This window comes from Poecilia latipinna, unplaced genomic scaffold (assembly GCF_001443285.1).
Source record: "Poecilia latipinna isolate Pla-1442-1.1 unplaced genomic scaffold, P_latipinna-1.0 Scaffold500, whole genome shotgun sequence".
In the NCBI taxonomy this organism is placed as follows: Eukaryota; Metazoa; Chordata; class Actinopteri; order Cyprinodontiformes; family Poeciliidae; genus Poecilia; species Poecilia latipinna.
The window spans coordinates 208,192-227,944 of record NW_015113116.1 but is presented as its reverse complement, the minus strand read 5'-3'; the positions used below and the strand labels follow the sequence as shown (position 1 = coordinate 227,944).

At 40.0% G+C, this 19,753-nt stretch overlaps 2 protein-coding genes across 3 annotated transcripts in view; one reads left to right on the top strand and one right to left on the bottom strand.

Annotated features, from left to right (window-relative positions):
* Window positions 1-13,176, top strand: part of chd4a (chromodomain helicase DNA binding protein 4a) — a 24,070-nt gene extending 10,894 nt beyond the window's left edge. Inside the window, exons 11-41 of one of the 2 annotated variants that reach the window (XM_015040221.1) lie at window positions 510-713; window positions 784-992; window positions 2,634-2,765; window positions 2,855-2,954; window positions 3,061-3,252; window positions 4,227-4,427; window positions 4,521-4,658; window positions 4,796-4,917; window positions 5,690-5,863; window positions 5,948-6,089; window positions 6,305-6,436; window positions 6,512-6,629; window positions 6,847-6,971; window positions 7,058-7,150; window positions 7,260-7,398; window positions 7,875-8,044; window positions 8,134-8,311; window positions 8,408-8,497; window positions 8,636-8,727; window positions 8,851-8,984; window positions 9,073-9,217; window positions 10,077-10,230; window positions 10,318-10,427; window positions 10,505-10,745; window positions 10,888-10,953; window positions 11,048-11,230; window positions 11,305-11,413; window positions 11,520-11,652; window positions 12,272-12,467; window positions 12,582-12,751; window positions 12,842-13,176. In XM_015040221.1, coding sequence (XP_014895707.1) covers window positions 510-713; window positions 784-992; window positions 2,634-2,765; window positions 2,855-2,954; window positions 3,061-3,252; window positions 4,227-4,427; window positions 4,521-4,658; window positions 4,796-4,917; window positions 5,690-5,863; window positions 5,948-6,089; window positions 6,305-6,436; window positions 6,512-6,629; window positions 6,847-6,971; window positions 7,058-7,150; window positions 7,260-7,398; window positions 7,875-8,044; window positions 8,134-8,311; window positions 8,408-8,497; window positions 8,636-8,727; window positions 8,851-8,984; window positions 9,073-9,217; window positions 10,077-10,230; window positions 10,318-10,427; window positions 10,505-10,745; window positions 10,888-10,953; window positions 11,048-11,230; window positions 11,305-11,413; window positions 11,520-11,652; window positions 12,272-12,467; window positions 12,582-12,751; window positions 12,842-12,856 — 4,407 coding nt within the window. In that variant the 3' untranslated portion in view covers window positions 12,857-13,176. Of the gene's footprint in view, window positions 1-509; window positions 714-783; window positions 993-2,633; window positions 2,766-2,854; window positions 2,955-3,060; window positions 3,253-4,226; window positions 4,428-4,520; window positions 4,659-4,795; window positions 4,918-5,689; window positions 5,864-5,947; window positions 6,090-6,304; window positions 6,437-6,511; window positions 6,630-6,846; window positions 6,972-7,057; window positions 7,151-7,259; window positions 7,399-7,874; window positions 8,045-8,133; window positions 8,312-8,407; window positions 8,498-8,635; window positions 8,728-8,850; window positions 8,985-9,072; window positions 9,218-10,076; window positions 10,231-10,317; window positions 10,428-10,504; window positions 10,746-10,887; window positions 10,954-11,047; window positions 11,231-11,304; window positions 11,414-11,519; window positions 11,653-12,271; window positions 12,468-12,581; window positions 12,752-12,838 lie in introns of both variants that reach the window. The other variant, XM_015040220.1, reaches the window with a different exon arrangement.
* LOC106952228 (vesicle-associated membrane protein 2-like) lies at window positions 13,070-19,753 on the bottom strand. The gene is made up of 5 exons (XM_015040226.1): window positions 19,501-19,753; window positions 17,147-17,276; window positions 16,789-16,947; window positions 15,254-15,305; window positions 13,070-14,525 (listed from the first exon to the last, which is right to left on the bottom strand). Coding segments are annotated over exons 1-5 (360 nt in total). The 5' UTR covers window positions 19,503-19,753; the 3' UTR covers window positions 13,070-14,508.

Here is a 19,753-nt window from a genome sequence, read left to right as displayed (position 1 = left end):
TAAACAATTCAATCCTTTTTTTTTTAAGTGAGAAAAAAATATATATTTTTTTGCCTAAAATACAACAACGTAGCATTCCTTTAGGAAATGCAAAGGATGCATCTGCAGCTAACAAAATACTCAGCCCTCTCTGCTCAATTTCACATCTGTTCGTTTTTTGGATTAACCTATTAATAACTGGACAGCAAAACGATCTTACTACTGGATTCTTGATGAATTCTTGGTTGAACAAATTTTACAAAAAGGCTTTTTTTTATTTTAAATGCAAGATGTATTTACATATTTTGTACCATTTTGGCATAATAATTGCTAAAAGCATTGCTTTCAGCTTGTGGCCTTTCTTTGAGTCTGTACACTCCAGTTAACAGTTAATTGATTACTAAATTAATTGACAATTATTTAAATAACTGATTAATCGTTTCAGCCCTGGATTCATGTAGGGGTCAGTATGTTGGCCTTTTGGACATTGCTAAAATCACGATAACTTTCACATTTTTTGTCATTCTCAGTGTCCACCCTTGAAGGGGAAGGTTCAGAAGATCCTAACATGGCGGTGGGGAGACCCGCCTCCTCCTACGCCTGTGCCACGCCCTCCAGATCTCCCCGCCGAAGCCCCAGACCCCGCCCCTCTGGCCGGGCGGTCCGAGCGGGAGTTCTTCGCCAAATGGTCCAACATGTCTTACTGGCATTGCTCTTGGGTCACGGAGCTCCAGGTGCGTACAAGATGAGGACACACTTTTTCACCTCTGAACGTCTTTGGTGACTGTTTATGTTCCACATCAGCTGGAGATGCACTGCCAGGTGATGTTCAGGAACTACCAGAGGAAAAACGACATGGATGAGCCGCCGCCCATCGACTTCGGCGAAGGAGAGGAGGACAAGTGCCTGAAGAGGAAGCACAAGGATCCCATGTACACTCACCTGGAGGAGAAATACCTTCGCTACGGGATCAAGTTTGAGTGGCTGATGATCCACCGCATCCTGAACCACAGGTCAGAGTTCACACAAAGTCTGAGCTTCTTAATCTGGAGAAGGAACATCATTCTAAACTGTTTCTAATTCACATTAAATGACTTTTGACTGGCAATGTAATAATATATAATTATTGGCTTCACTCACTCAAAATGCTGTTGTCTTTTATTATATCCTAATTTAATCCTTTAATTTAGCTTTTTTTTTTTTCTGTGATGAGAACTTAAAACAAAACTGGCCTATGTATTTATGAGCGATTGGTTGATGTGTCTGTTTACTCGATCAGAGCCAATCAAGTGTAGAATTCCAGCCAATCTGTCAGTAAATCGCAAGTTTAATTTTTTTGCTCTAAATGTTGCAAGCAGGACTAGTCAGTATAGACACGAATATATTCTAAAAGTATTTTTTATTGAAAATGTTTTTTTATTATTATTTCTAATGATTTAAATAATAAACTGTGTTTAATAGGACTTGTTTATGTCCTCACGAGTCAGGCTCTTCGTATCCTCAGTGGATTTAAAAAAAAAAAATGCAAATCTTTAGTTTTAACTTTGAGCTTTAGGATCAATGTCTGACCAAGGCTTGCTGTAGAAAGGTTGCCTCGCATTGGGAAACCTTATTGAATTACTGCATTGACTTGCACTCACTTAATGTTTCCTTTTAACACAGACGCAGACTGCCTTGTCCTGGGTGAACAATAACATTTAACTGTTTTTATGTTTTGCTGATGCTGTTTGTGTGATCTGACCTTGAAGTAAAGCAAAACAGGAGATGAGTTTTTGATACTGACTCATCCTTTTATTGCATAATCGTTCTGGGCTTATTGATCACTTTATTTATAGATTAAAAATGTGCAATTTTGATCTTGTTAAATATTACAATGACGTTATCAGTTGGGACTGACTCACATTTTCCTTCTCTTTTTTTTTTTTTAATTTTCGCTATTTTTACTGTCTCTTTGTTTTACGTAAAAAATAAAAGGTTCTTCTCACCTGATCCACTTCCAGTTCCTTTGCCACAGGAGAATTTAATACAGTTTGGTCAAATCTTGTTGCTCTCAGGTGTTGAAGTTGCTTTTTGAGGTTTGGCAGTCTAAACATTAAACACATGGACTCGCATGTCAGAGCAACACAGTTTAATGTAGGGATTCAGCCAAATATCAGAATTAGTCAATTAATCCCTGATTGGTGATCAACAAGTCAAATATTAAAGAAAATAAATAATTTATCATGTAATCAAATCAATGCATCAAATCTAAGGACTTTTTCTGCTTTTGTTTATCAACCACCACAATGTACTTTGATTAGATGAAGATAATTTAGTGTTTTATTTTTTTTTTATTAATACCTCAATTAAAACTTGCAAAATTATAAAAAATAAAGCAGGAAATCTGCATCAGGTAGGAAAAATGTGATTGATACATCTGTAGTTAAAGTTTTAATGTTTTTAGTTAAATTAGTAATCTAAAAAAAAAATATTTATTAATCAAGTCCCAATTCCTACTTCCTGAAACTTACAGGAACTCTTTCAGTATATTATGGAGCTTTATTATTACCCAACTCAAGTTGTTCTAAATATTGCAGTCACTGTTTTAGTGTGTTGAATACATTTCTTGAATACTAGTTTAAAAAAAAAAAAATCTCTTTTTTTTTTTTTTCCAGTGTGGACAGGAAGAACAACGTCCACTACCTGATCAAATGGCGCGAGCTGCCGTACGACCAGGCCACCTGGGAGTCCGAGGACATGGACGTACCCGAGTTCGACACCTATAAGGTTCAGTACTGGAACCACAGGTAAGATATTATCATTTCATGTCCCTTTTGATACTTAAACCAGCCTTAAAAAGGGCGTTTCTAACCGAGTAAACGTCTCTTTGTTTCAGAGAGCTGATGATGGGAGACGACGGGAGACCAGGGAAGAAGATCAAGGTGAAAGGAAGAGTGAAGCGGCCAGAGAGACCCCCCGAGAACCCGGTGATAGATGTAAGTATGCCAGTTAGTGACTGAGACATTTTTAAATAAGTCCTTTTGAATGTTTTGAGACATTTTACCTCCCTTCTTTGAAAACATTTCTTGCTTCTGTCTGCAGCCGACCATAAAGTTTGAGCGGCAGCCGGATTACCTGGATAGCACTGGTGGGACTCTGCACCCTTACCAGCTGGAGGGTCTCAACTGGCTGCGGTTCTCCTGGGCTCAGGGTACAGACACCATCCTGGCTGACGAGATGGGTTTGGGCAAGACGGTCCAAACCGCCGTCTTCCTCTATTCGCTCTATAAGGAGGTGAGAACCTGAATAATGTAGATTTACATGTTATGTTCACTTTGTTAAATTCATTTGTATGGATTATTTTTATTATCTGTTGAATAAAATAACTAATATTTATCCATCTTGTGAAGAAAACAGTCATAAATGTTGGTTTTGTCAAGATTTCTATAGAAGGTATGAGTTATTTAGTTGAAAATGTCCAGTTTTAGTTATTGCTGACAGAACGTCTGTTTGGCAGTTCTGCAATCCGATTGGTCAAGAGCTCTTCAGCCATTTTGTCAGGTGAAGTCTGATGACATTCACTGGGATCTGAAACAGTAAACAGATGCGTCTCATGTGTGGCTGCTGCCACCTAAAGTTTGGAGGTCAGATTGCACTTTTTAAGGAAGCCACAAGGGACTCTGCAGCTGAATGTGATTTGTTTATAAAATCAGATGAACTTGTTTTTCTGCATTAATGGGAGGATTCAGACTTTGACTGAGAGTTTAAAAATAATAGCCTCTGCAGGGTTGAACTGTGGCAGGGCTGAACTCTGATCGCTCACATTTTTACTCATAATTATGCTGATGGGTACATGTATGTAAATATTCAAATGCTTATGGAGATGCATTTACTGGTGATAAATACTGAACTGAGTTTATCATGTAAAAAAAAAATCATTTAATTTTGTGTCTATGGAGATTTTACAAGTGATTCATTTTTTTCACTATTTTCAGCAGGATATTCTATGACTTTGCTTTGAAAGTACTTTCACTCCTGGGAGATTGTCTTAAATGTTTTCCATTTTTGAATATTGTGAATGAAGAATAATAGACATGTTTGGCAGAGGCATTACAAACCTATTTTTCCCCAACACTTTTAAGGTGAGATTTAAATTAAAGCTCTACTAGACTAGATTGTTTAGAAATGAAAAGTGCAATCATCTTGTTTGGAGACAAAAACGTCCCCTCTACTCTTATTCGTTATGCTAACATCGTCTCCACTTCCAGGGTCACTCCAAGGGGCCGTTCCTGGTCAGCGCTCCTCTCTCCACCATCATAAACTGGGAGAGAGAGTTTGAGATGTGGGCGCCCGACATGTACGTTGTGACGTACGTCGGAGACAAAGACAGCAGAGCCGTCATCAGGGAGAACGAGTTCTCCTTCGAGGACAACGCCATCCGCGGAGGGAAGAAGGCGTCGAGGATGAAGGTGAGAGGAAACGGGCTGGAATGAAGAGTAGGATGAAGATGATGCTTGAAAAGTTGAGATGATGATGAAGGTTTTTCCTGTTTCCTCCAACAGAAAGATTCATCAATCAAGTTCCACGTCCTGCTGACTTCCTATGAGTTGATCACCATCGACATGGCCATCTTAGGCTCCATAGACTGGGCCTGCCTGGTGGTAGACGAGGCCCACAGACTGAAAAACAATCAGTCAAAGGTGCGCTGACTATATTCTAGATTATTTTATCAGATAATGCCAACACATGGTGGGAACGTTCCTCGCTCACTTTGTCATTCATTGTCTGTTCTAACCTTTATGTTAACTAAGTAGCAAACATGTTTCCTCTGCTGCAGTTTTTCCGGGTCTTGAACAACTATCCACTGCAACACAAGCTACTGCTGACGGGAACTCCACTGCAGAACAACCTGGAGGAGCTTTTCCACCTCCTGAACTTCCTCACACCCGAGAGGTTCAAGTAAGTTGAGCCACTTTTTTCATTTAAGAAGCTGATTGCTGACATTTGTTGAAGTTGTAACTAAATGAGTTGAATCAGATGTGCCTGGGAAACGTATTCACACTCCTTGAAACTTTTCCCTACTTTATTACATTAAAATAACTTTTTTTTTGAATGAGTTGGCAAAAATAACAAAATGTACAACAGTTCTTACAAAAATCGATTAGTCATGAATGCCCATGTTATTTGTTCCAGAGCCTGACTAGTGCAGAAATCCAAAAAGTTCTTAGATTCATATCTAAATTAAAGCCTTAAATGTCTTAAATTAAGTTTAAAAAGTAAGTTGGCCATTAATTACAACTCTTAAATATTGTCTTGACTAGACAACTTCAGCTCACATTATATGTATTGTTTTTCTCACGAGACTTTACTGTCAGACAAAGGTTTGAGTCACACACAGACACTTTCACCGCGTTCCTTGTCTTGCTGCTAACATTCCCTTGCTAGCTAGCCATCTTTTGTACATCCATCACTGGTCAGTGCAATTTTATTGCCAGTTAGCTGAACAAAAGTTGTGCATTTCTTTGGAGATATAGGTCTTAAATTACATTCATAATGGTCTGAACTCGAACTCTGGGCTACAAAATAAATCTACGAAATAATCAACAAATATCTGCTCAAGGTTCCTCATGTAAGCAAACAAACCAATATATTTTTTTTATACACTTTGTGTAAAAATACCAGAAAAGACAAAAACATGCAAACTTAATCCATGTTTGTTTTCCACCTGCAGCAACCTGGAGGTCTTTCTGGAAGAGTTTGCCGACATTGCTAAGGAGGATCAGATCAAGAAGCTTCACGACATGCTGGGTCCGCACATGCTCAGGAGGCTGAAGGCCGACGTCTTCAAGCACATGCCCTCCAAAACCGAGCTCATCGTCCGGGTGGAGCTCAGTCCCATGCAGAAGTTAGTCTGGAGCAGTGATCTACAGTCGAAATGATTTAGTTGGATTTGAATCCTGATGTCTAATTTTTCTTTACCCTTTTGCAGAAAATACTACAAATTTATCTTGACGAAAAACTTTGAGGCCCTCAACACGAAAGGTGGAGGAAACCAGGTTTCTCTGCTGAACGTCGTCATGGACCTGAAAAAGTGCTGCAACCACCCCTACCTCTTTCCTGCAGCAGCTATGGTATGAGCTGGAGAAACCATCATCTCTCCTTATAAAAGAATTTGCAAATCTTTGGACAAAAAACTCTTATTTATTAAAAAAAAAAAAACTGAATGAGGGAAAAAACAAAGGATCCTCTGAATGAAGTTTAGATGAGAATTTATCATTGTTTTCAGTTGCTCAGCTAAATTATTTCTTGTTTTAAAATCTCGTGTTTAATTTTTCACACCAAACAGGAAGCGCCAAAGATGCCCAATGGGATGTACGACGGGAGCGCTCTCACAAAGTCATCTGGAAAACTGATGCTGCTGCAGAAGATGATGAGGAAGCTGAAGGAAGGAGGACACAGAGTCCTCATTTTCTCACAGGTCAGCAGCTGTAGAAAAGCAGGTTGAGTTTAATTGTCCTTTCTATTTAACAGTTTGTTGTTTGTTCTTGTGCAGATGACCAAGATGTTGGATCTGTTGGAGGACTTCTTGGAAAATGAAGGGTACAAATATGAGCGGATTGACGGAGGAATCACCGGCGGGATGAGACAGGAAGCCATCGATCGTTTTAACGGTCAGATTTCTTTTGTAGCTTTCTAGAAGAAATAATTGGAAACGCAAGACAGGAAAAATATCTAACTATTTTTATACTGTCTTATACCATAGCTCCAAAAGAGAAATTAAAATCTGCATCAAAAACTTTACAAAAATCCTTATTGTTGCGTCTTTTCACAGGCAGATTCTAAACAAATACAGAACAAGTATTTACCGTTTCCTCCTTCGTCCCTCAGCTCCCGGCGCTCAGCAGTTTGCCTTCTTGTTGTCCACGAGAGCCGGAGGTCTGGGAATCAATCTGGCCACAGCCGACACAGTCATCATTTACGACTCGGACTGGAATCCTCACAATGACATCCAGGTAAAGCCTCGTTGCTGCTTTCCTTATTAAATATTAAATACGCTGGTTGTCAGATTAATCATGTCTGCCTCTTTGTCGGCTCTCAGGCCTTCAGCAGAGCTCATCGTATCGGTCAGAACAGAAAGGTCATGATCTACAGATTTGTCACTAAGGCCTCAGTGGAGGAGAGGATTACTCAGGTAATTGGCACAATTTAATATATTTTAGTTCTCAGGTAAAATGTTTCAGCCTTTACAGTCGTAAAACTACAAAAACTTCACATCTTCATCTCTGGATCTCTTGTTTCAGGTGGCCAAGAAGAAGATGATGTTGACTCACCTGGTGGTCCGACCCGGTCTTGGATCCAAGACGGGCTCCATGTCTAAACAGGAGCTGGACGACATTCTCAAGTTTGGAACAGAAGAGCTGTTCAAGGACGACGGAGAAGGTGAAGATGTGTGGCCGGCAGACGGCTTTAAAAAGTCTGGGAAATGATCTGACTTCCTCAGATTTGGAGAAAATAAATCAGAAAATCTTTGTAATTCCCAAATTCATGCACAAACCTACATAATTCATGTTTAGATTTGAGGAAAAAAAAAAAAAGTTGTTCCAGTCGGAGTCCTTTTCCTGACATTGCACATGTAATTATGGACGAATGAATGAAACTTCTTTCTGTCTTAGTCTTTCTAATAATTTACCTTATCAAGTATCTGGCTATGATACTTGATATCCGTCCGTCCGTCCGTCCGTCCGTCCGTCCGTCCGTCCGTCCGTCCGTCCGTCCGTCGTGTAACATTTCCATATTTAAAGCTTAAACTTTTAACTGTTGGAGCAATCTGGAGTTTGGAAAAGTATGGAGTTTCGACTTGAAACATGTTTGGGGATCCTGACCTGAACAATCAATGTTGACACATTTGTCCTCAGGTGAGAACAAAGAGGAGGACAGCAGCATCATCCACTACGACGACAAAGCCATCGAGCGACTTCTCGACCGCAATCAGGACGCCACCGACGACACGGAGCTGCAGAGCATGAACGAATACCTGAGCTCCTTCAAAGTGGCTCAGTATGTGGTCAAAGACGAGGAGGAAGAGGTGAGTCTGTGGCCCGGTGGGGTCGCCGTGGAAACCCCCCTCAGTCCAGCCCGACTTTCTTATTGCTACCCTACTTCTGCGGTGCTCAGGAGGAGGAAGTGCAGCGAGAAATCATCAAGCAGGAGGAGAGCGTCGACCCAGACTACTGGGAGAAGCTGCTGCGGCACCACTATGAGCAGCAGCAGGAGGACCTGGCCAGAAACCTGGGCAAAGGCAAACGCATCCGCAAGCAGGTCAACTACAACGACGGGTCACAGGAAGACAGAGGTAGGCCTTTTTTCTTTTAATTCTCTGAGCTTGAGTTACATTTCAGTAGGCCTCTCATTGATTGAAAATATATTTTTGTTATTTTTTTTCTTGAAGCTGATTGGCAGGACGACCAGTCTGATGGACAGTCGGATTACTCTGTGGCGTCTGAGGAAGGGGATGAAGACTTTGATGAGAGATCAGAGGGTAAGAATCTAAAAACTTGCAATATAGGTTTTTCCAGGCACAACTCTTAACAAGCTCACTCACAGGAAATTAAAATATGATGTGTTATTCAGCTGATTGGTTGTGGAGTCTTCAGTATCTCTGTTTTCTTTTCTGCAGCCAACTCTCGCAGGCCCAACAGGAAGGGCCTGAGGAACGACAAGGACAAACCACTGCCCCCCCTGCTGGCCAGGGTTGGAGGCAACATTGAGGTGAGCCGCTCTTCTTTAGACTGTTTGAATCCTACAAACATTTCAAAAAGCAACACAGCGACTGGTTTTAGAAATCCAACAGAAAGCACCTGAGTGAAATCTGAGCCTCCTGCTGTTTTCCAGGTGTTGGGTTTCAATTCTCGGCAGAGGAAGGCCTTCCTGAACGCAGTGATGCGTTATGGGATGCCTCCGCAGGACGCCTTCACCACCCAGTGGCTGGTCCGAGACCTGCGGGGGAAATCTGAGAAAGAATTCAAGTAAGTTACTTTTTTTTTTTTTTCTTTTTCTGTTGAACATGAAGAGCGAAGGACATTTTCTCAGATCTGGTTTTTCCTCCCTCTGCAGGGCTTACGTCTCTCTGTTCATGCGCCACCTGTGCGAACCCGGAGCAGACGGAGCTGAGACTTTCGCAGATGGCGTCCCCAGAGAAGGGTTGTCCCGGCAACATGTCCTCACACGCATCGGCGTCATGTCACTTATACGCAAAAAAGTATGTTTTTGGTTTGATTATTAATGGAGTAATTAACATGGATATTTCACCCCAATAAGGCAGCAGCTGGTTTTAGTTGAGAAAATTAAGAATAATTTTAATATATAGAGCACGATTCAAGCAGCTGTACGAGCTGGGACAGGACAAAAAGAAACGTATATATTGATATAATCTTTTTTTAAGGTAAGACTATTAAGCAAACCATTTACAGCCAGATATCTCTACCTGGAGACATCCGTCTTCACCAACTCAATGAAGAACCTTGAATAATATGAGTTACAACATTTCTTATTTTTTATCAAACTCCATGACAAATATTCAAAGCATCTAAGTGCTAACAAGAAATCTGCATATGTCATTCCACTGCAGTCAATACAGTGATAAAGGTTGCAAAAATTTAATTTTTTATTTTTTCCACTGACGTCATCAAGTCGAAAGGCCTGATATACTTTTTATTGTTGAGACTCATTTAGTCTGTAAACCTTGAAAAGTAGAAATTGATGGCAGATGTGCTTGTTGATAACTGCATCATCAGCATAAAAATGAAAATCTGAAACAGTTACATTTCTGTTGAAGTAAATGAAAAAGTCCTAAGTCAACCCCCTGAGGGACACCATTAGCTACAGTGGGTGGCCTACAGTGACCACAGCATCACGGACTTTCTACAGTACCAAATTAATAGTGGACATGTTATTTTATACCATTCCCACCTTCAAATCTAACTCTTTGAGTAAAAGAGCACTGAGCACCTCTGCGTGTTTCTTTATGTGGATTTTCCCCCCCCTATTAAATAACTGAAAAATCCATCCTGTAAATTGTAACCAAAGCTCTGACCGGATGGCGTCTCTTTACCTTCCAGGTCCAGGAGTTTGAGCACGTCAACGGTCAGTGGTCCATGCCCTGGATGGCCGACCTGGAGGAGAACAAGAGGGCCGCGGCTCAGCCGGACTCTCCAGGGAAAACCCCGTCCACCGGGACCCCCGCCGACACACAGCCCAACACTCCTGCTCCAGGTACCAGCTTAGCCTCCGAGGTGAAGATGTTTCTGTTGAGGGTGTGGAGGAAAACAAATCCAATGTAACGCGAGTGTCTGTTTCTAGCTGATGACTCGGTGAAGAATGACGAGGCATCAAAGGATGGAGAGAAAGACGCAAAGAAAGAAGGCGAGGCAGATAAAAACGGCAAAGAGCCAGCTAAGGCCAGCAGCGAGGTAAAGAATTTAAGAAGAAGGTAGGGTTTGAAAAAATGTGCAAAGACTTGAATCTGATTTATCCATGATGCCGACAGGTTATCGCCATCCCGGACGACGATGAGAAGGTCCCTGTGGAGACGCAGGATAAGAAAAACGGCGAGGAGCCGATGGAGACGGACAAACCGAGCAACGGCGAAGCGGAGAGCGCAAAAGAAAAGGAAGGAGAGGAAGGAGAGGGAGAGAAAAAGAGCGCAGAGGGAAGAGAGGAAGACAAACCAGCTGTAGATGAAAAGACGGAGCCGTCAGAAGTCAAACCTGAGGAGCCTGAAGTCAAAGGTGAGATTTTCAAGGCTTTTTTTTTGTTCTTAAATTTGCAAAGAATGTTTTTTTTGTGCAACATTTCTAAAAGCCGTTTGCTTGTGCTAGCTCTGCTGCAGTCTTAATAAAGTTTGTTCTAATTAATGTTTTCATCCTACAGGAGAGGAAAAGAAGGAAGAGAAGCCTGAAAAGATGGACACCACTCCTCCTGCAGAAGAAAAGAAAGGTAACTTTTGTAGATTTAACCTGTTAAGTGCCAGCTCTGATATGACGTCTGGTGGTGACTCTTCTGTTTTTGTTTTGTTTTTTTTCTTTTGAAGACGTGAAGGAGGAGAAAGAAACTCCAAAACCAGAGGAGGCGGCCAAGCTGCAGAACGGAGACGGCAGCAAAGAGGGCGTGGCTACGGCGGCAGCGGCAGCTTCCACCGCCAGCGGCGTGAGCGAGGAGAAGAAGAAAGCCAAAACCCGATTCATGTTCAACATCGCAGATGGAGGATTCACAGGTACGAACACAGACAGGAAGTCGGGTTAGTTTCAGGATTCTGTTCCAAATCACTAACGGCTCCTTTTCCTTTAGAGCTGCACTCTTTATGGCAGAACGAGGAGCGCGCCGCCACGGTTACCAAGAAAACCAATGAGATCTGGCACCGTCGCCATGACTACTGGCTGCTGGCCGGCATCATACAGTATCCTTTTCCGACCGGAGTGATCCTGGACTCCGTTATGTCGATGTAGTTTTACCGGAGGCCGCCCTGGTTGGACGTTTGTTCCCCTGACCGCTGATCCCTCCAGACACGGCTACGCCCGCTGGCAGGACATCCAGAACGACGTGAGGTTTGCCATCCTCAACGAGCCGTTCAAAGGGGAGATGAACAGGGGCAACTTTCTGGAAATCAAGAACAAGTTCCTGGCCCGAAGGTTCAAGGTAGCAAATATTTTACACATGCAATACCTAAAGAAAAAATATCTGAGGTTATAAATTTCTATCAATCATAATTCCATCCATCCAAGTTTCATAATGTTTGAACATTATCTGTCCATCCATTGATGTGTATGATTTTCATCATTGTCTGTTTTTTCTTTCTTCTCCATCTATACATTCTGTCCATACATCCATTCATCTTTTTTTTTTCATTCATCGATTTTTCTGTTATTGCATCTGTTGTACTTCTTTTTCATTCTTTCATCTTTTTACCCTTTTCCTTTGCTTTCTTTTGCACTTTAATTTTTTCTTTCTTTCACTATTTTTTCTGCTTTCCCTTCTTTCCTTTTATTCTGCTCTCTCCCTCTTTCTGCTTTCTTTCACTCCATTTATTTCATTCACTCTTTTGTTTTTCTTCTGCTCTTTCTTTCTTCCACCAAACCATATATCCTTTTCTTTTGTCTGTTATCCATTGATCCATACATTCACTTTTCCAACTTTGATTCATTAAATTTTTTTTAACCAATCACTTTATTTATCTGTATATTTATATTTAATCAAACACAAAGAGCAGGAACATTGTAAGTATTTTAAAAGATGCACCTTTCTGTCTCATCTCCAGCTGTTGGAGCAGGCGCTGGTGATCGAGGAACAGCTGCGTCGCGCCGCCTACCTCAACATGTCAGAGGATCCCTCTCACCCCTCCATGGCCCTGAACACCCGCTTCAGCGAGGTGGAGTGTCTGGCCGAGTCCCACCAGCACTTAAGCAAGGAGTCCATGTCCGGGAACAAACCGGCCAACGCCGTCCTGCACAAAGGTACAACCGACGCTCCACAAAGATCTGACTAAATGGCACCAGTTTTTTTTTTTTTTTTTATAGTTTTATAAATGATTTATATTTTATAAATATTAATGCTTTCTGTGTTTTCAGTGCTAAAGCAGTTGGAAGAGCTGCTGAGTGACATGAAGGCGGACGTGACCCGCCTCCCAGCAACCATCGCCCGGATACCGCCGGTTGCTGTCCGACTCCAGATGTCTGAGAGGAACATCCTGAGCCGCCTAGCGAGCCGAGGACCAGAAACACAGACGCAGACGCAGCAGGTAGCAGGATAGAAGTTTAATTTAGTTTGTTTGCTTCAAAGCTGAATTAGCTGAAATGATTTGTTTGTTTTGTGATGTATTGTGCAGCAGATGCCGCAGCAGTAGACTGAAAATCGTCTCTAACCTCAAGAACCACCCCCTGCCTCACATCAACATTCCTGATTGGTGCACAGCAGAACGAGTCGCCGTGCTCCGAGCTTGAAGCCACGTCCTGTTCACTTTTCACCCCCAAAATGGACTTTACAGAGTTTCTCTGGAGGATCAGATCTCCTCCCTGTCCCAAAAAATGAGGCTGTGGACAGAAGTTTTTTTTTAAAGTATTTTCCGCCTTTTTTTTTTTTTTTTTTTTTTCAATTTCTTTATTAATATTATTGATATAATGTTATTATGATGGTTTTTTTGGGACCTAAATAAAAAAATGTAATAAAGTTTTTTGTTTGGTTTTGATGGCTGAAATAAAATAAGAAAAAGAAATAGTACTTAGCTTTAAAATATCACTTTGCTTACTGTTCAGGAATTTAGCAAAAACAGTTAATTTTGGTAATCTGAGTTGATCAAAAACAGTATTAAAAAAATAACCTCAACTTTACATGATGAAACTCAAGTTTGGTACAAAACATCCTAGTAGAGAAAAGACAATTGAAAGCAAATACTAATTTATTAGAATTTTCTCGAAGTGTCAAGCAGCCAGTCTGGAATTAAACGTATTCATTTCAACGGTACATAGCATAAATGAGTGTTTTCATCCATGAAAATTCAACAAAAAAAAGTTCTGGGAACTAATGTGTTGCACATCCAAAGCATGGAAACTACAAGTCGACTCACAACACAGAAGTTAAACACAGGACGGGTGAAAGCAAACAGAAAACGGTTCAAACAGAAGTTGGGTTGTTTAAAATCAGTAGCAGCACCAACAGAGTGACACTGACGTACAGCAAGGGCTCGGAGTTTCAGCCATGTTTTAACAGCGTATACAGCAATATATTTTAGGTGTGGCTGTCTTTTAGTGTTCCTTAAAAATAACCCATATGATGTATATAGATGTTAGTCTTACCAGGTGCACAACTTGATTTCTTTGTAATATAATAGGAGTAAAATTCTAATCTACAATCGGCCACAAACACTCTGCTTCTCTTATCAGTGGTTCTCTTTGGCTCAACACACAAAACATGACATTTTTCACATAATTTCAATAGGCAAGGACTGGAAGGACATTTATGTCAATGACATGCTGTGATTCTGCTGCACCTTAATGCTCAAAGCTGCTTCAGAATTCAAAAAGCTTGACATAATTTTGACCATGTCAATTATTTATAAAACTACTAAGTAGTTATTGTATGACAGTGGCTTCTGTGAAATAAAGGTTACAGCTCCAAATACTCTTGAAAGAGGCAGAAGGAACTCCACTGATTCGTGACTGAATCCAAAACATGAAGCTGCCAGCTTCAGGAAGTGATGCGATTTAGATAAAACAGAGGTTACGTCACGTTGGCTAATTTTTCTGTCATGAATCTTAAATCCATAAACCTTTCTGACTTTCTACAACTCACCCAAACAAAACCAACTGATTATAGTGACCCTTTGTTTTAATCTGTAAACCTGCTCATTGCAAAGAGGACAGGAGGAGCACATTAAAGGCCATGCATAGAGGTCGCTGAGGAAGAGGAGGCGCACTGAGGAAAGACTCGGTTTGGTGCGGTAGCGTTCGTTGGTGCAGACTCGTCCTGGGACTTGCATCTCCATTCTTGAAAAGCAGCTCAGTAGAAGAAATATACTAAATATAGAGAACAGGAAAGAAACACTTACATTGGTAAGAGATTTCCAATATAGAGCAGAAATTATTTTCTTACAAAAAAATAATAAAAATTCATTGCCAAAGAAATGCAAAGAATATTCCTCATGCTCTGGAAGCAAAGGTGGCATAGCGCTCTGATACGGACAAAAAAATGCAATGTGTACGTATTATTTTTATGGTGCCTTGAAAATGTTTTGATAACATTTGAACTTTTAACATTTTCTCACATTACAACCAAATTTTAAAGTATGTCAGTGAGATTTTATGAGGTAAAGCAACACAAAACGGTGCACTTCTGAAGTAGAAGAAAAAAGATCATTCTGAGCAAGTCCCCAAAAAAATGCATTTATGAAAAGATTAAATTACGCACAGCTTGACATTTTCATTTAAGTGTATCATAATAAAGGAGAATACAAATACACTAGATGTTTATTTATTCAAAAATCTTTAAAGTCATATTTTTCTCTTTCAAAGTTATACACAATTTTATTTGGAAATACACTGAAGATTAAAGTTGTAAAATGTTTATGCATTAAAACTTTGAACATTTTATGAACAAAACAAACACTGTTTGGCCTCTGATGGCTCATTTGTGTCCAATATAAATTAAACATCAGTTTTTTTTGTTTGTTTACATTGTACAGTGATTTGCGTTATTGTAATACAATAACTGAGTCGAAGTGATTTTTTCATTGTGTTATACTTACAGAAGACGACGCCGACACATATAACTCCTATAACCGCCATCATGATCATCATCTGGCAACAAAAACAACAGCAGCACTTTTTAGGTCAAGTGGGATTTTGGTTCTGTTTTGGACATACAGGAAGTAATAGAAACTGAAAATTGAGCATGCCAAAAATATAAACAAACGTGACACAAGATGTTAGGAAGTTTGTATTTGATTGATTTGTTCTTTGTTTTTCCATTGGCCCCTAAAAGTGCTTAGACAGGATTCCAGCTGTTGCAGAATCTAATGTAAATATATCTGCATTGAGGCTGCATGCAGTGATCACAAACATTTCTTCACTTTTTTCCCCCCAAATGTATAAATATAAATGTTGTTCAATGCATGAAACAAAGACATTGACAGGAAATCACATCCCCTCTGAGAGGGGGAGGGCTGAAAGAGATTAATAAATACAAGAGCATGGAAAGAGAGACGGGTGTCAACGTGATACTAGGGCTCGCAGTGTGTGTGTATAAAGGTTTGTAAATAACACACCCTACTTTGAAAGTGGTGAAATCTAAAGCTCAATGAAAACCTTCAATCTGTTATAACCTAATATGTTGTACTTATTGAGACATTATTACATCAGTGGAGGTTCTCATGACCGAAGCCGAGTCCGAATGTTGGAGAGGAGGAGTTACGTCACAGATCACAGCTGGCTCTCTAATCCCAGGCCGTCACTGTAATCCAGATTGAGATTTTCCTTCCTCTCTTTCTGGCTTCCCCGTCAGTCTAACAGACTGACAATGGCAGAGCGAATCTGCCTTCACTCTGCCACGGATTGGGCCAAACGAACCGCACAGAATGAGGCGGAGCCCAGCGGCCGGAAACCAGGTCCAATAAAAGTGGATGAATAAATGGAAGGATGGATAAACGGTGTGGACGGATGGTGATGGGAGAGCAGAAATGGCAGCTGGGAAGTGTTTCTATTTTTATTCAGGGTGATATTCCAAACTTCAGCGACATTTTTACACCATCTGAGGAAGATGTTTTTATAAAACTTAACAATAGCGCCTGCTTTATGTTAACGAGGATTATAAAATTGTAGCCAGGTTTGCGCAACAAATTTGTTTTTGATAAGTAACTTGGTTTAGTTTGTCTAGAATCACCACAAATGTAGAGACACGATGAGGTTGTTGAGACTGGACATAGGAAAGTAATAAAAAAATGACCTTAAATCTCATTCTTCTGAATCAGAAAACAAAGTATTGAGATTCAATTTTTCTTTTTTATTTTAATCATATTGTCTGTTAATCAAACTTTGTCTGATTCTGCATTTATGTCAAATTAATTATTTTTGTTTTAACCTATGACATATTACTGTTACACTGCTATTTTAGACATTTTCAGATTGTAACAATAAAATACGGCTATTTAAAATATGTTTTTCATGATATCATGGTGTTATGGTGAACAGTTATTTTAAATACCTGAAATGCTACCGTTGTTTTAAACCAAACATGATTTGTGTGGCAGGTACATGATGAGGGGAACTCTTGAATCCTTCTCACCTTGCAGTTTTTCCACCAGTACTTGTTCTTGAGCTTGGCGGCGCTGCTCTCGAACTGCGAGGCTCCGGCCTGCAAGGCGTCGGCCCGGTCGTCGAGTTCTGACAGCTTCTGGTCTCTCTCCAGGACTTTGTCCACATTCACACGCATGATGTCCACCACCTGAGGGACAAACACACCTGTCAGAGTCTGTCTCAGACTGAGCTCAAATACGTCAGAGAAAAGCCAAGCAGATACAAGTTTTTAAATACCAGTTTTCACATTTTATGATACACCTGCAGTTTTATACTTGATGGTATATTTGGGTTCTTGTAATGAGGAAAACAGCACATTAACAACCTTTAAATGTGTGTTTGCTCACCTCGTCCACCTGAGCCTGCGTCTGCTGCAGCCGTCTGTTGCTGGTCAGGTTTGGGGCCGGAGCCGGAGGGCCTCCCTCACCTTCCGGACCCCCTGGAGCTCCAGGAGTGCCTGCTGCATCTGGAGTCGACCTGCGGTGAAAATGATGAAGATCAGAGATGATGAGTTTTCTTAAACAATCTTTTCAGAAGCAGAGATGTCTTTGGTAAAAACATCACAAAATGAGTAAAGATTTAGCTGGTCTCAACCTCTTACAAACCAGAACTGAACAAATTTGAGTGCAAGCATTTCATAAAAGCCGCCAGCAGATCTACTTGCATACATTTCAAATAATAAAGAGTGAATTAAGTGGAGCGTATGACTCTTAATGAGTTAAAAGTAATCAAATTATGACCCACATAAGAAGACAATCAGGGTAAAGTTTTAAAGGCTAACAGATTCACTAAATCTGTTTCCTTAGAAAACAAAAGTAGACCACCATAAACAAGCAGATAAACTATCATTTCAGTTTGGTGCAGATTAAATGAGTCACATGAAGAAGACTATGGGAAGAAAACAAGCATTAATTATATAAATTAGGCAATATAGAGCCCTTTTCCCTCAATGGAAAAGGTTTGGTGAACACAAAGCATGAGAAGATTATTTATATTGCACCACTCATTAAAGATTTTTTTTTAATAGAAAAGATAATATTTCAAACACTTAAAAGCATTGCATTCCAAAAAACTAATGTAATAATGAAAATGTATGACGTCAAACTAATGTAATAATGAAAATGTATGACGTCAAACTAATGTAATAATGAAAATGTATGACGTCAACTCAATGACTGAAGTGATTTATTTCCTCCATTTGACGTCACTCAGCAGGGTGAAGGTGGAGAAATACTTTAAGTGTCCAACTTCCTTTTTCTTTTTTAGGTGAGATCCCTATTTATTTACAGCTCTGGTTGCAGTTTAAATTGATTGTTTATATAAAATGGAATGGTGATTAATTTCATGTCCAAAAATATTATTAAATGCAAAAAATGTATAGTCATTGTGTGACAAGTGGTCAAAGCAGAGTCACCCACCACCCAATCAGAATTAGACATGATGCATCACTAAAGGACACAACCTACATGCTACCTGATGTAGCCCATCACCATCACCAGCAGTGAAATACAAAGTGCAGAATCATGTAAATCACAAAATAACCAAATGGCCTCAATAATGAGATTGTCTGCAAACACAACACAAATCACAATTAGAGTTTATGGCACCCACTAATGATAAAAAGTTTCATGTGAAAATTCGTTGTTTGAAACTTGGATGAAAATTTGCTGAGATCTAAACTAACCTCTCCAAGACAGTAATTTTCAGTAAAGCCAAATAAAGGATTTAAATCTGGGAGCTTCTCATTGCAAAGCTGCAAGTTCTCCACCGTGGAACCCTGATTTTATTTGGTTTCGTTTTGATATGATTTTTCGAGCAAAGCTTTAAATTCAGCACCTGCATACATGCTTCTTCGAAGTGGATTCATATTATATTAAATCAGTATTTTCTCACTGCTTTTAAGTAAATATGGACAAAAAAAAATCAGTTTTATGGAAGCATAACTCATCCAACTTTAACTTTATCTATATAACCAACATATAAGGCGAGGTTGTCGAAAAGTTGTAGTTTCAAATTCATGTCAAAGTTTTTGACCTGGTGAGGTTTTTGAAGTTTCAGTCAGACATACTTAGCAGAATCACACTAACCAGAGTTGCTGCTATGCTCTAACAGTGAGGCTTGTTTTCCAGAAGCAAAATGGAGAAAGATTTGTGCAGCAGCAGCCTCCCTGCCTGACTGATGGAGATCAACATGCAGGAATTAAAAATCGGCCGTCCCCTCCCCCAGAGGAAAAAAACCCAACAGATAGAATGTTTTTCTATTCAATAGAAGTCCCAAATCGCTTATGATCCATTGTTTTAGTCTGAATTGACTCAGTGAGTTTTGTCTGGCTCTTTGAACAGCACAGTTTCATTTGTTTTGTTAAAAAAAAAGCAGCTGATGCAAAGTGTACCAGCACAGATGAGCTTTTCCCAATCGCAGCTGATGAAGTTTTTTTTTTATTTTTTTTTTTTAGGTGAGTCAGCCGGTGAGTCACGGTCAGACTCCTGCAGGGTCGAAGAGCTGCACCCCAGAAATTTCCAGATGCTTTCAAACTTAGTTTCGGATAAAATAAATAAAACCACAAAACTAACTTTATAAAGAGTAAAACTGTTTTCTTTTTCGGATTATGTATGAATTATACACTAAACTAAATTAAGGTTCCGAAAACAGAACCCGGATAGTCATATATGACAGGTTTAAAATAAAACAGAGTACTCACATCTCAGCGGCAGGACGATGAGGATTATCTGAGAGACGGGCTGATGAAGAGTGAGGGTGATGAGAGCAGAGAGAGTGATCCCTGCTGGTTAAATGCAAAAAAATAAAAAATAAAAAAATGGAGTATGACTTCTGGTTTCCTTTTTAGCTGATGTCTCAATTCACCTTTTCGTTTTGTTTTCTTTTCTTTACTCAGACTGAAGAAAGAAAAACACTATTGCGCAGATGAAAGAAACCAAAATATGTCCGTCATG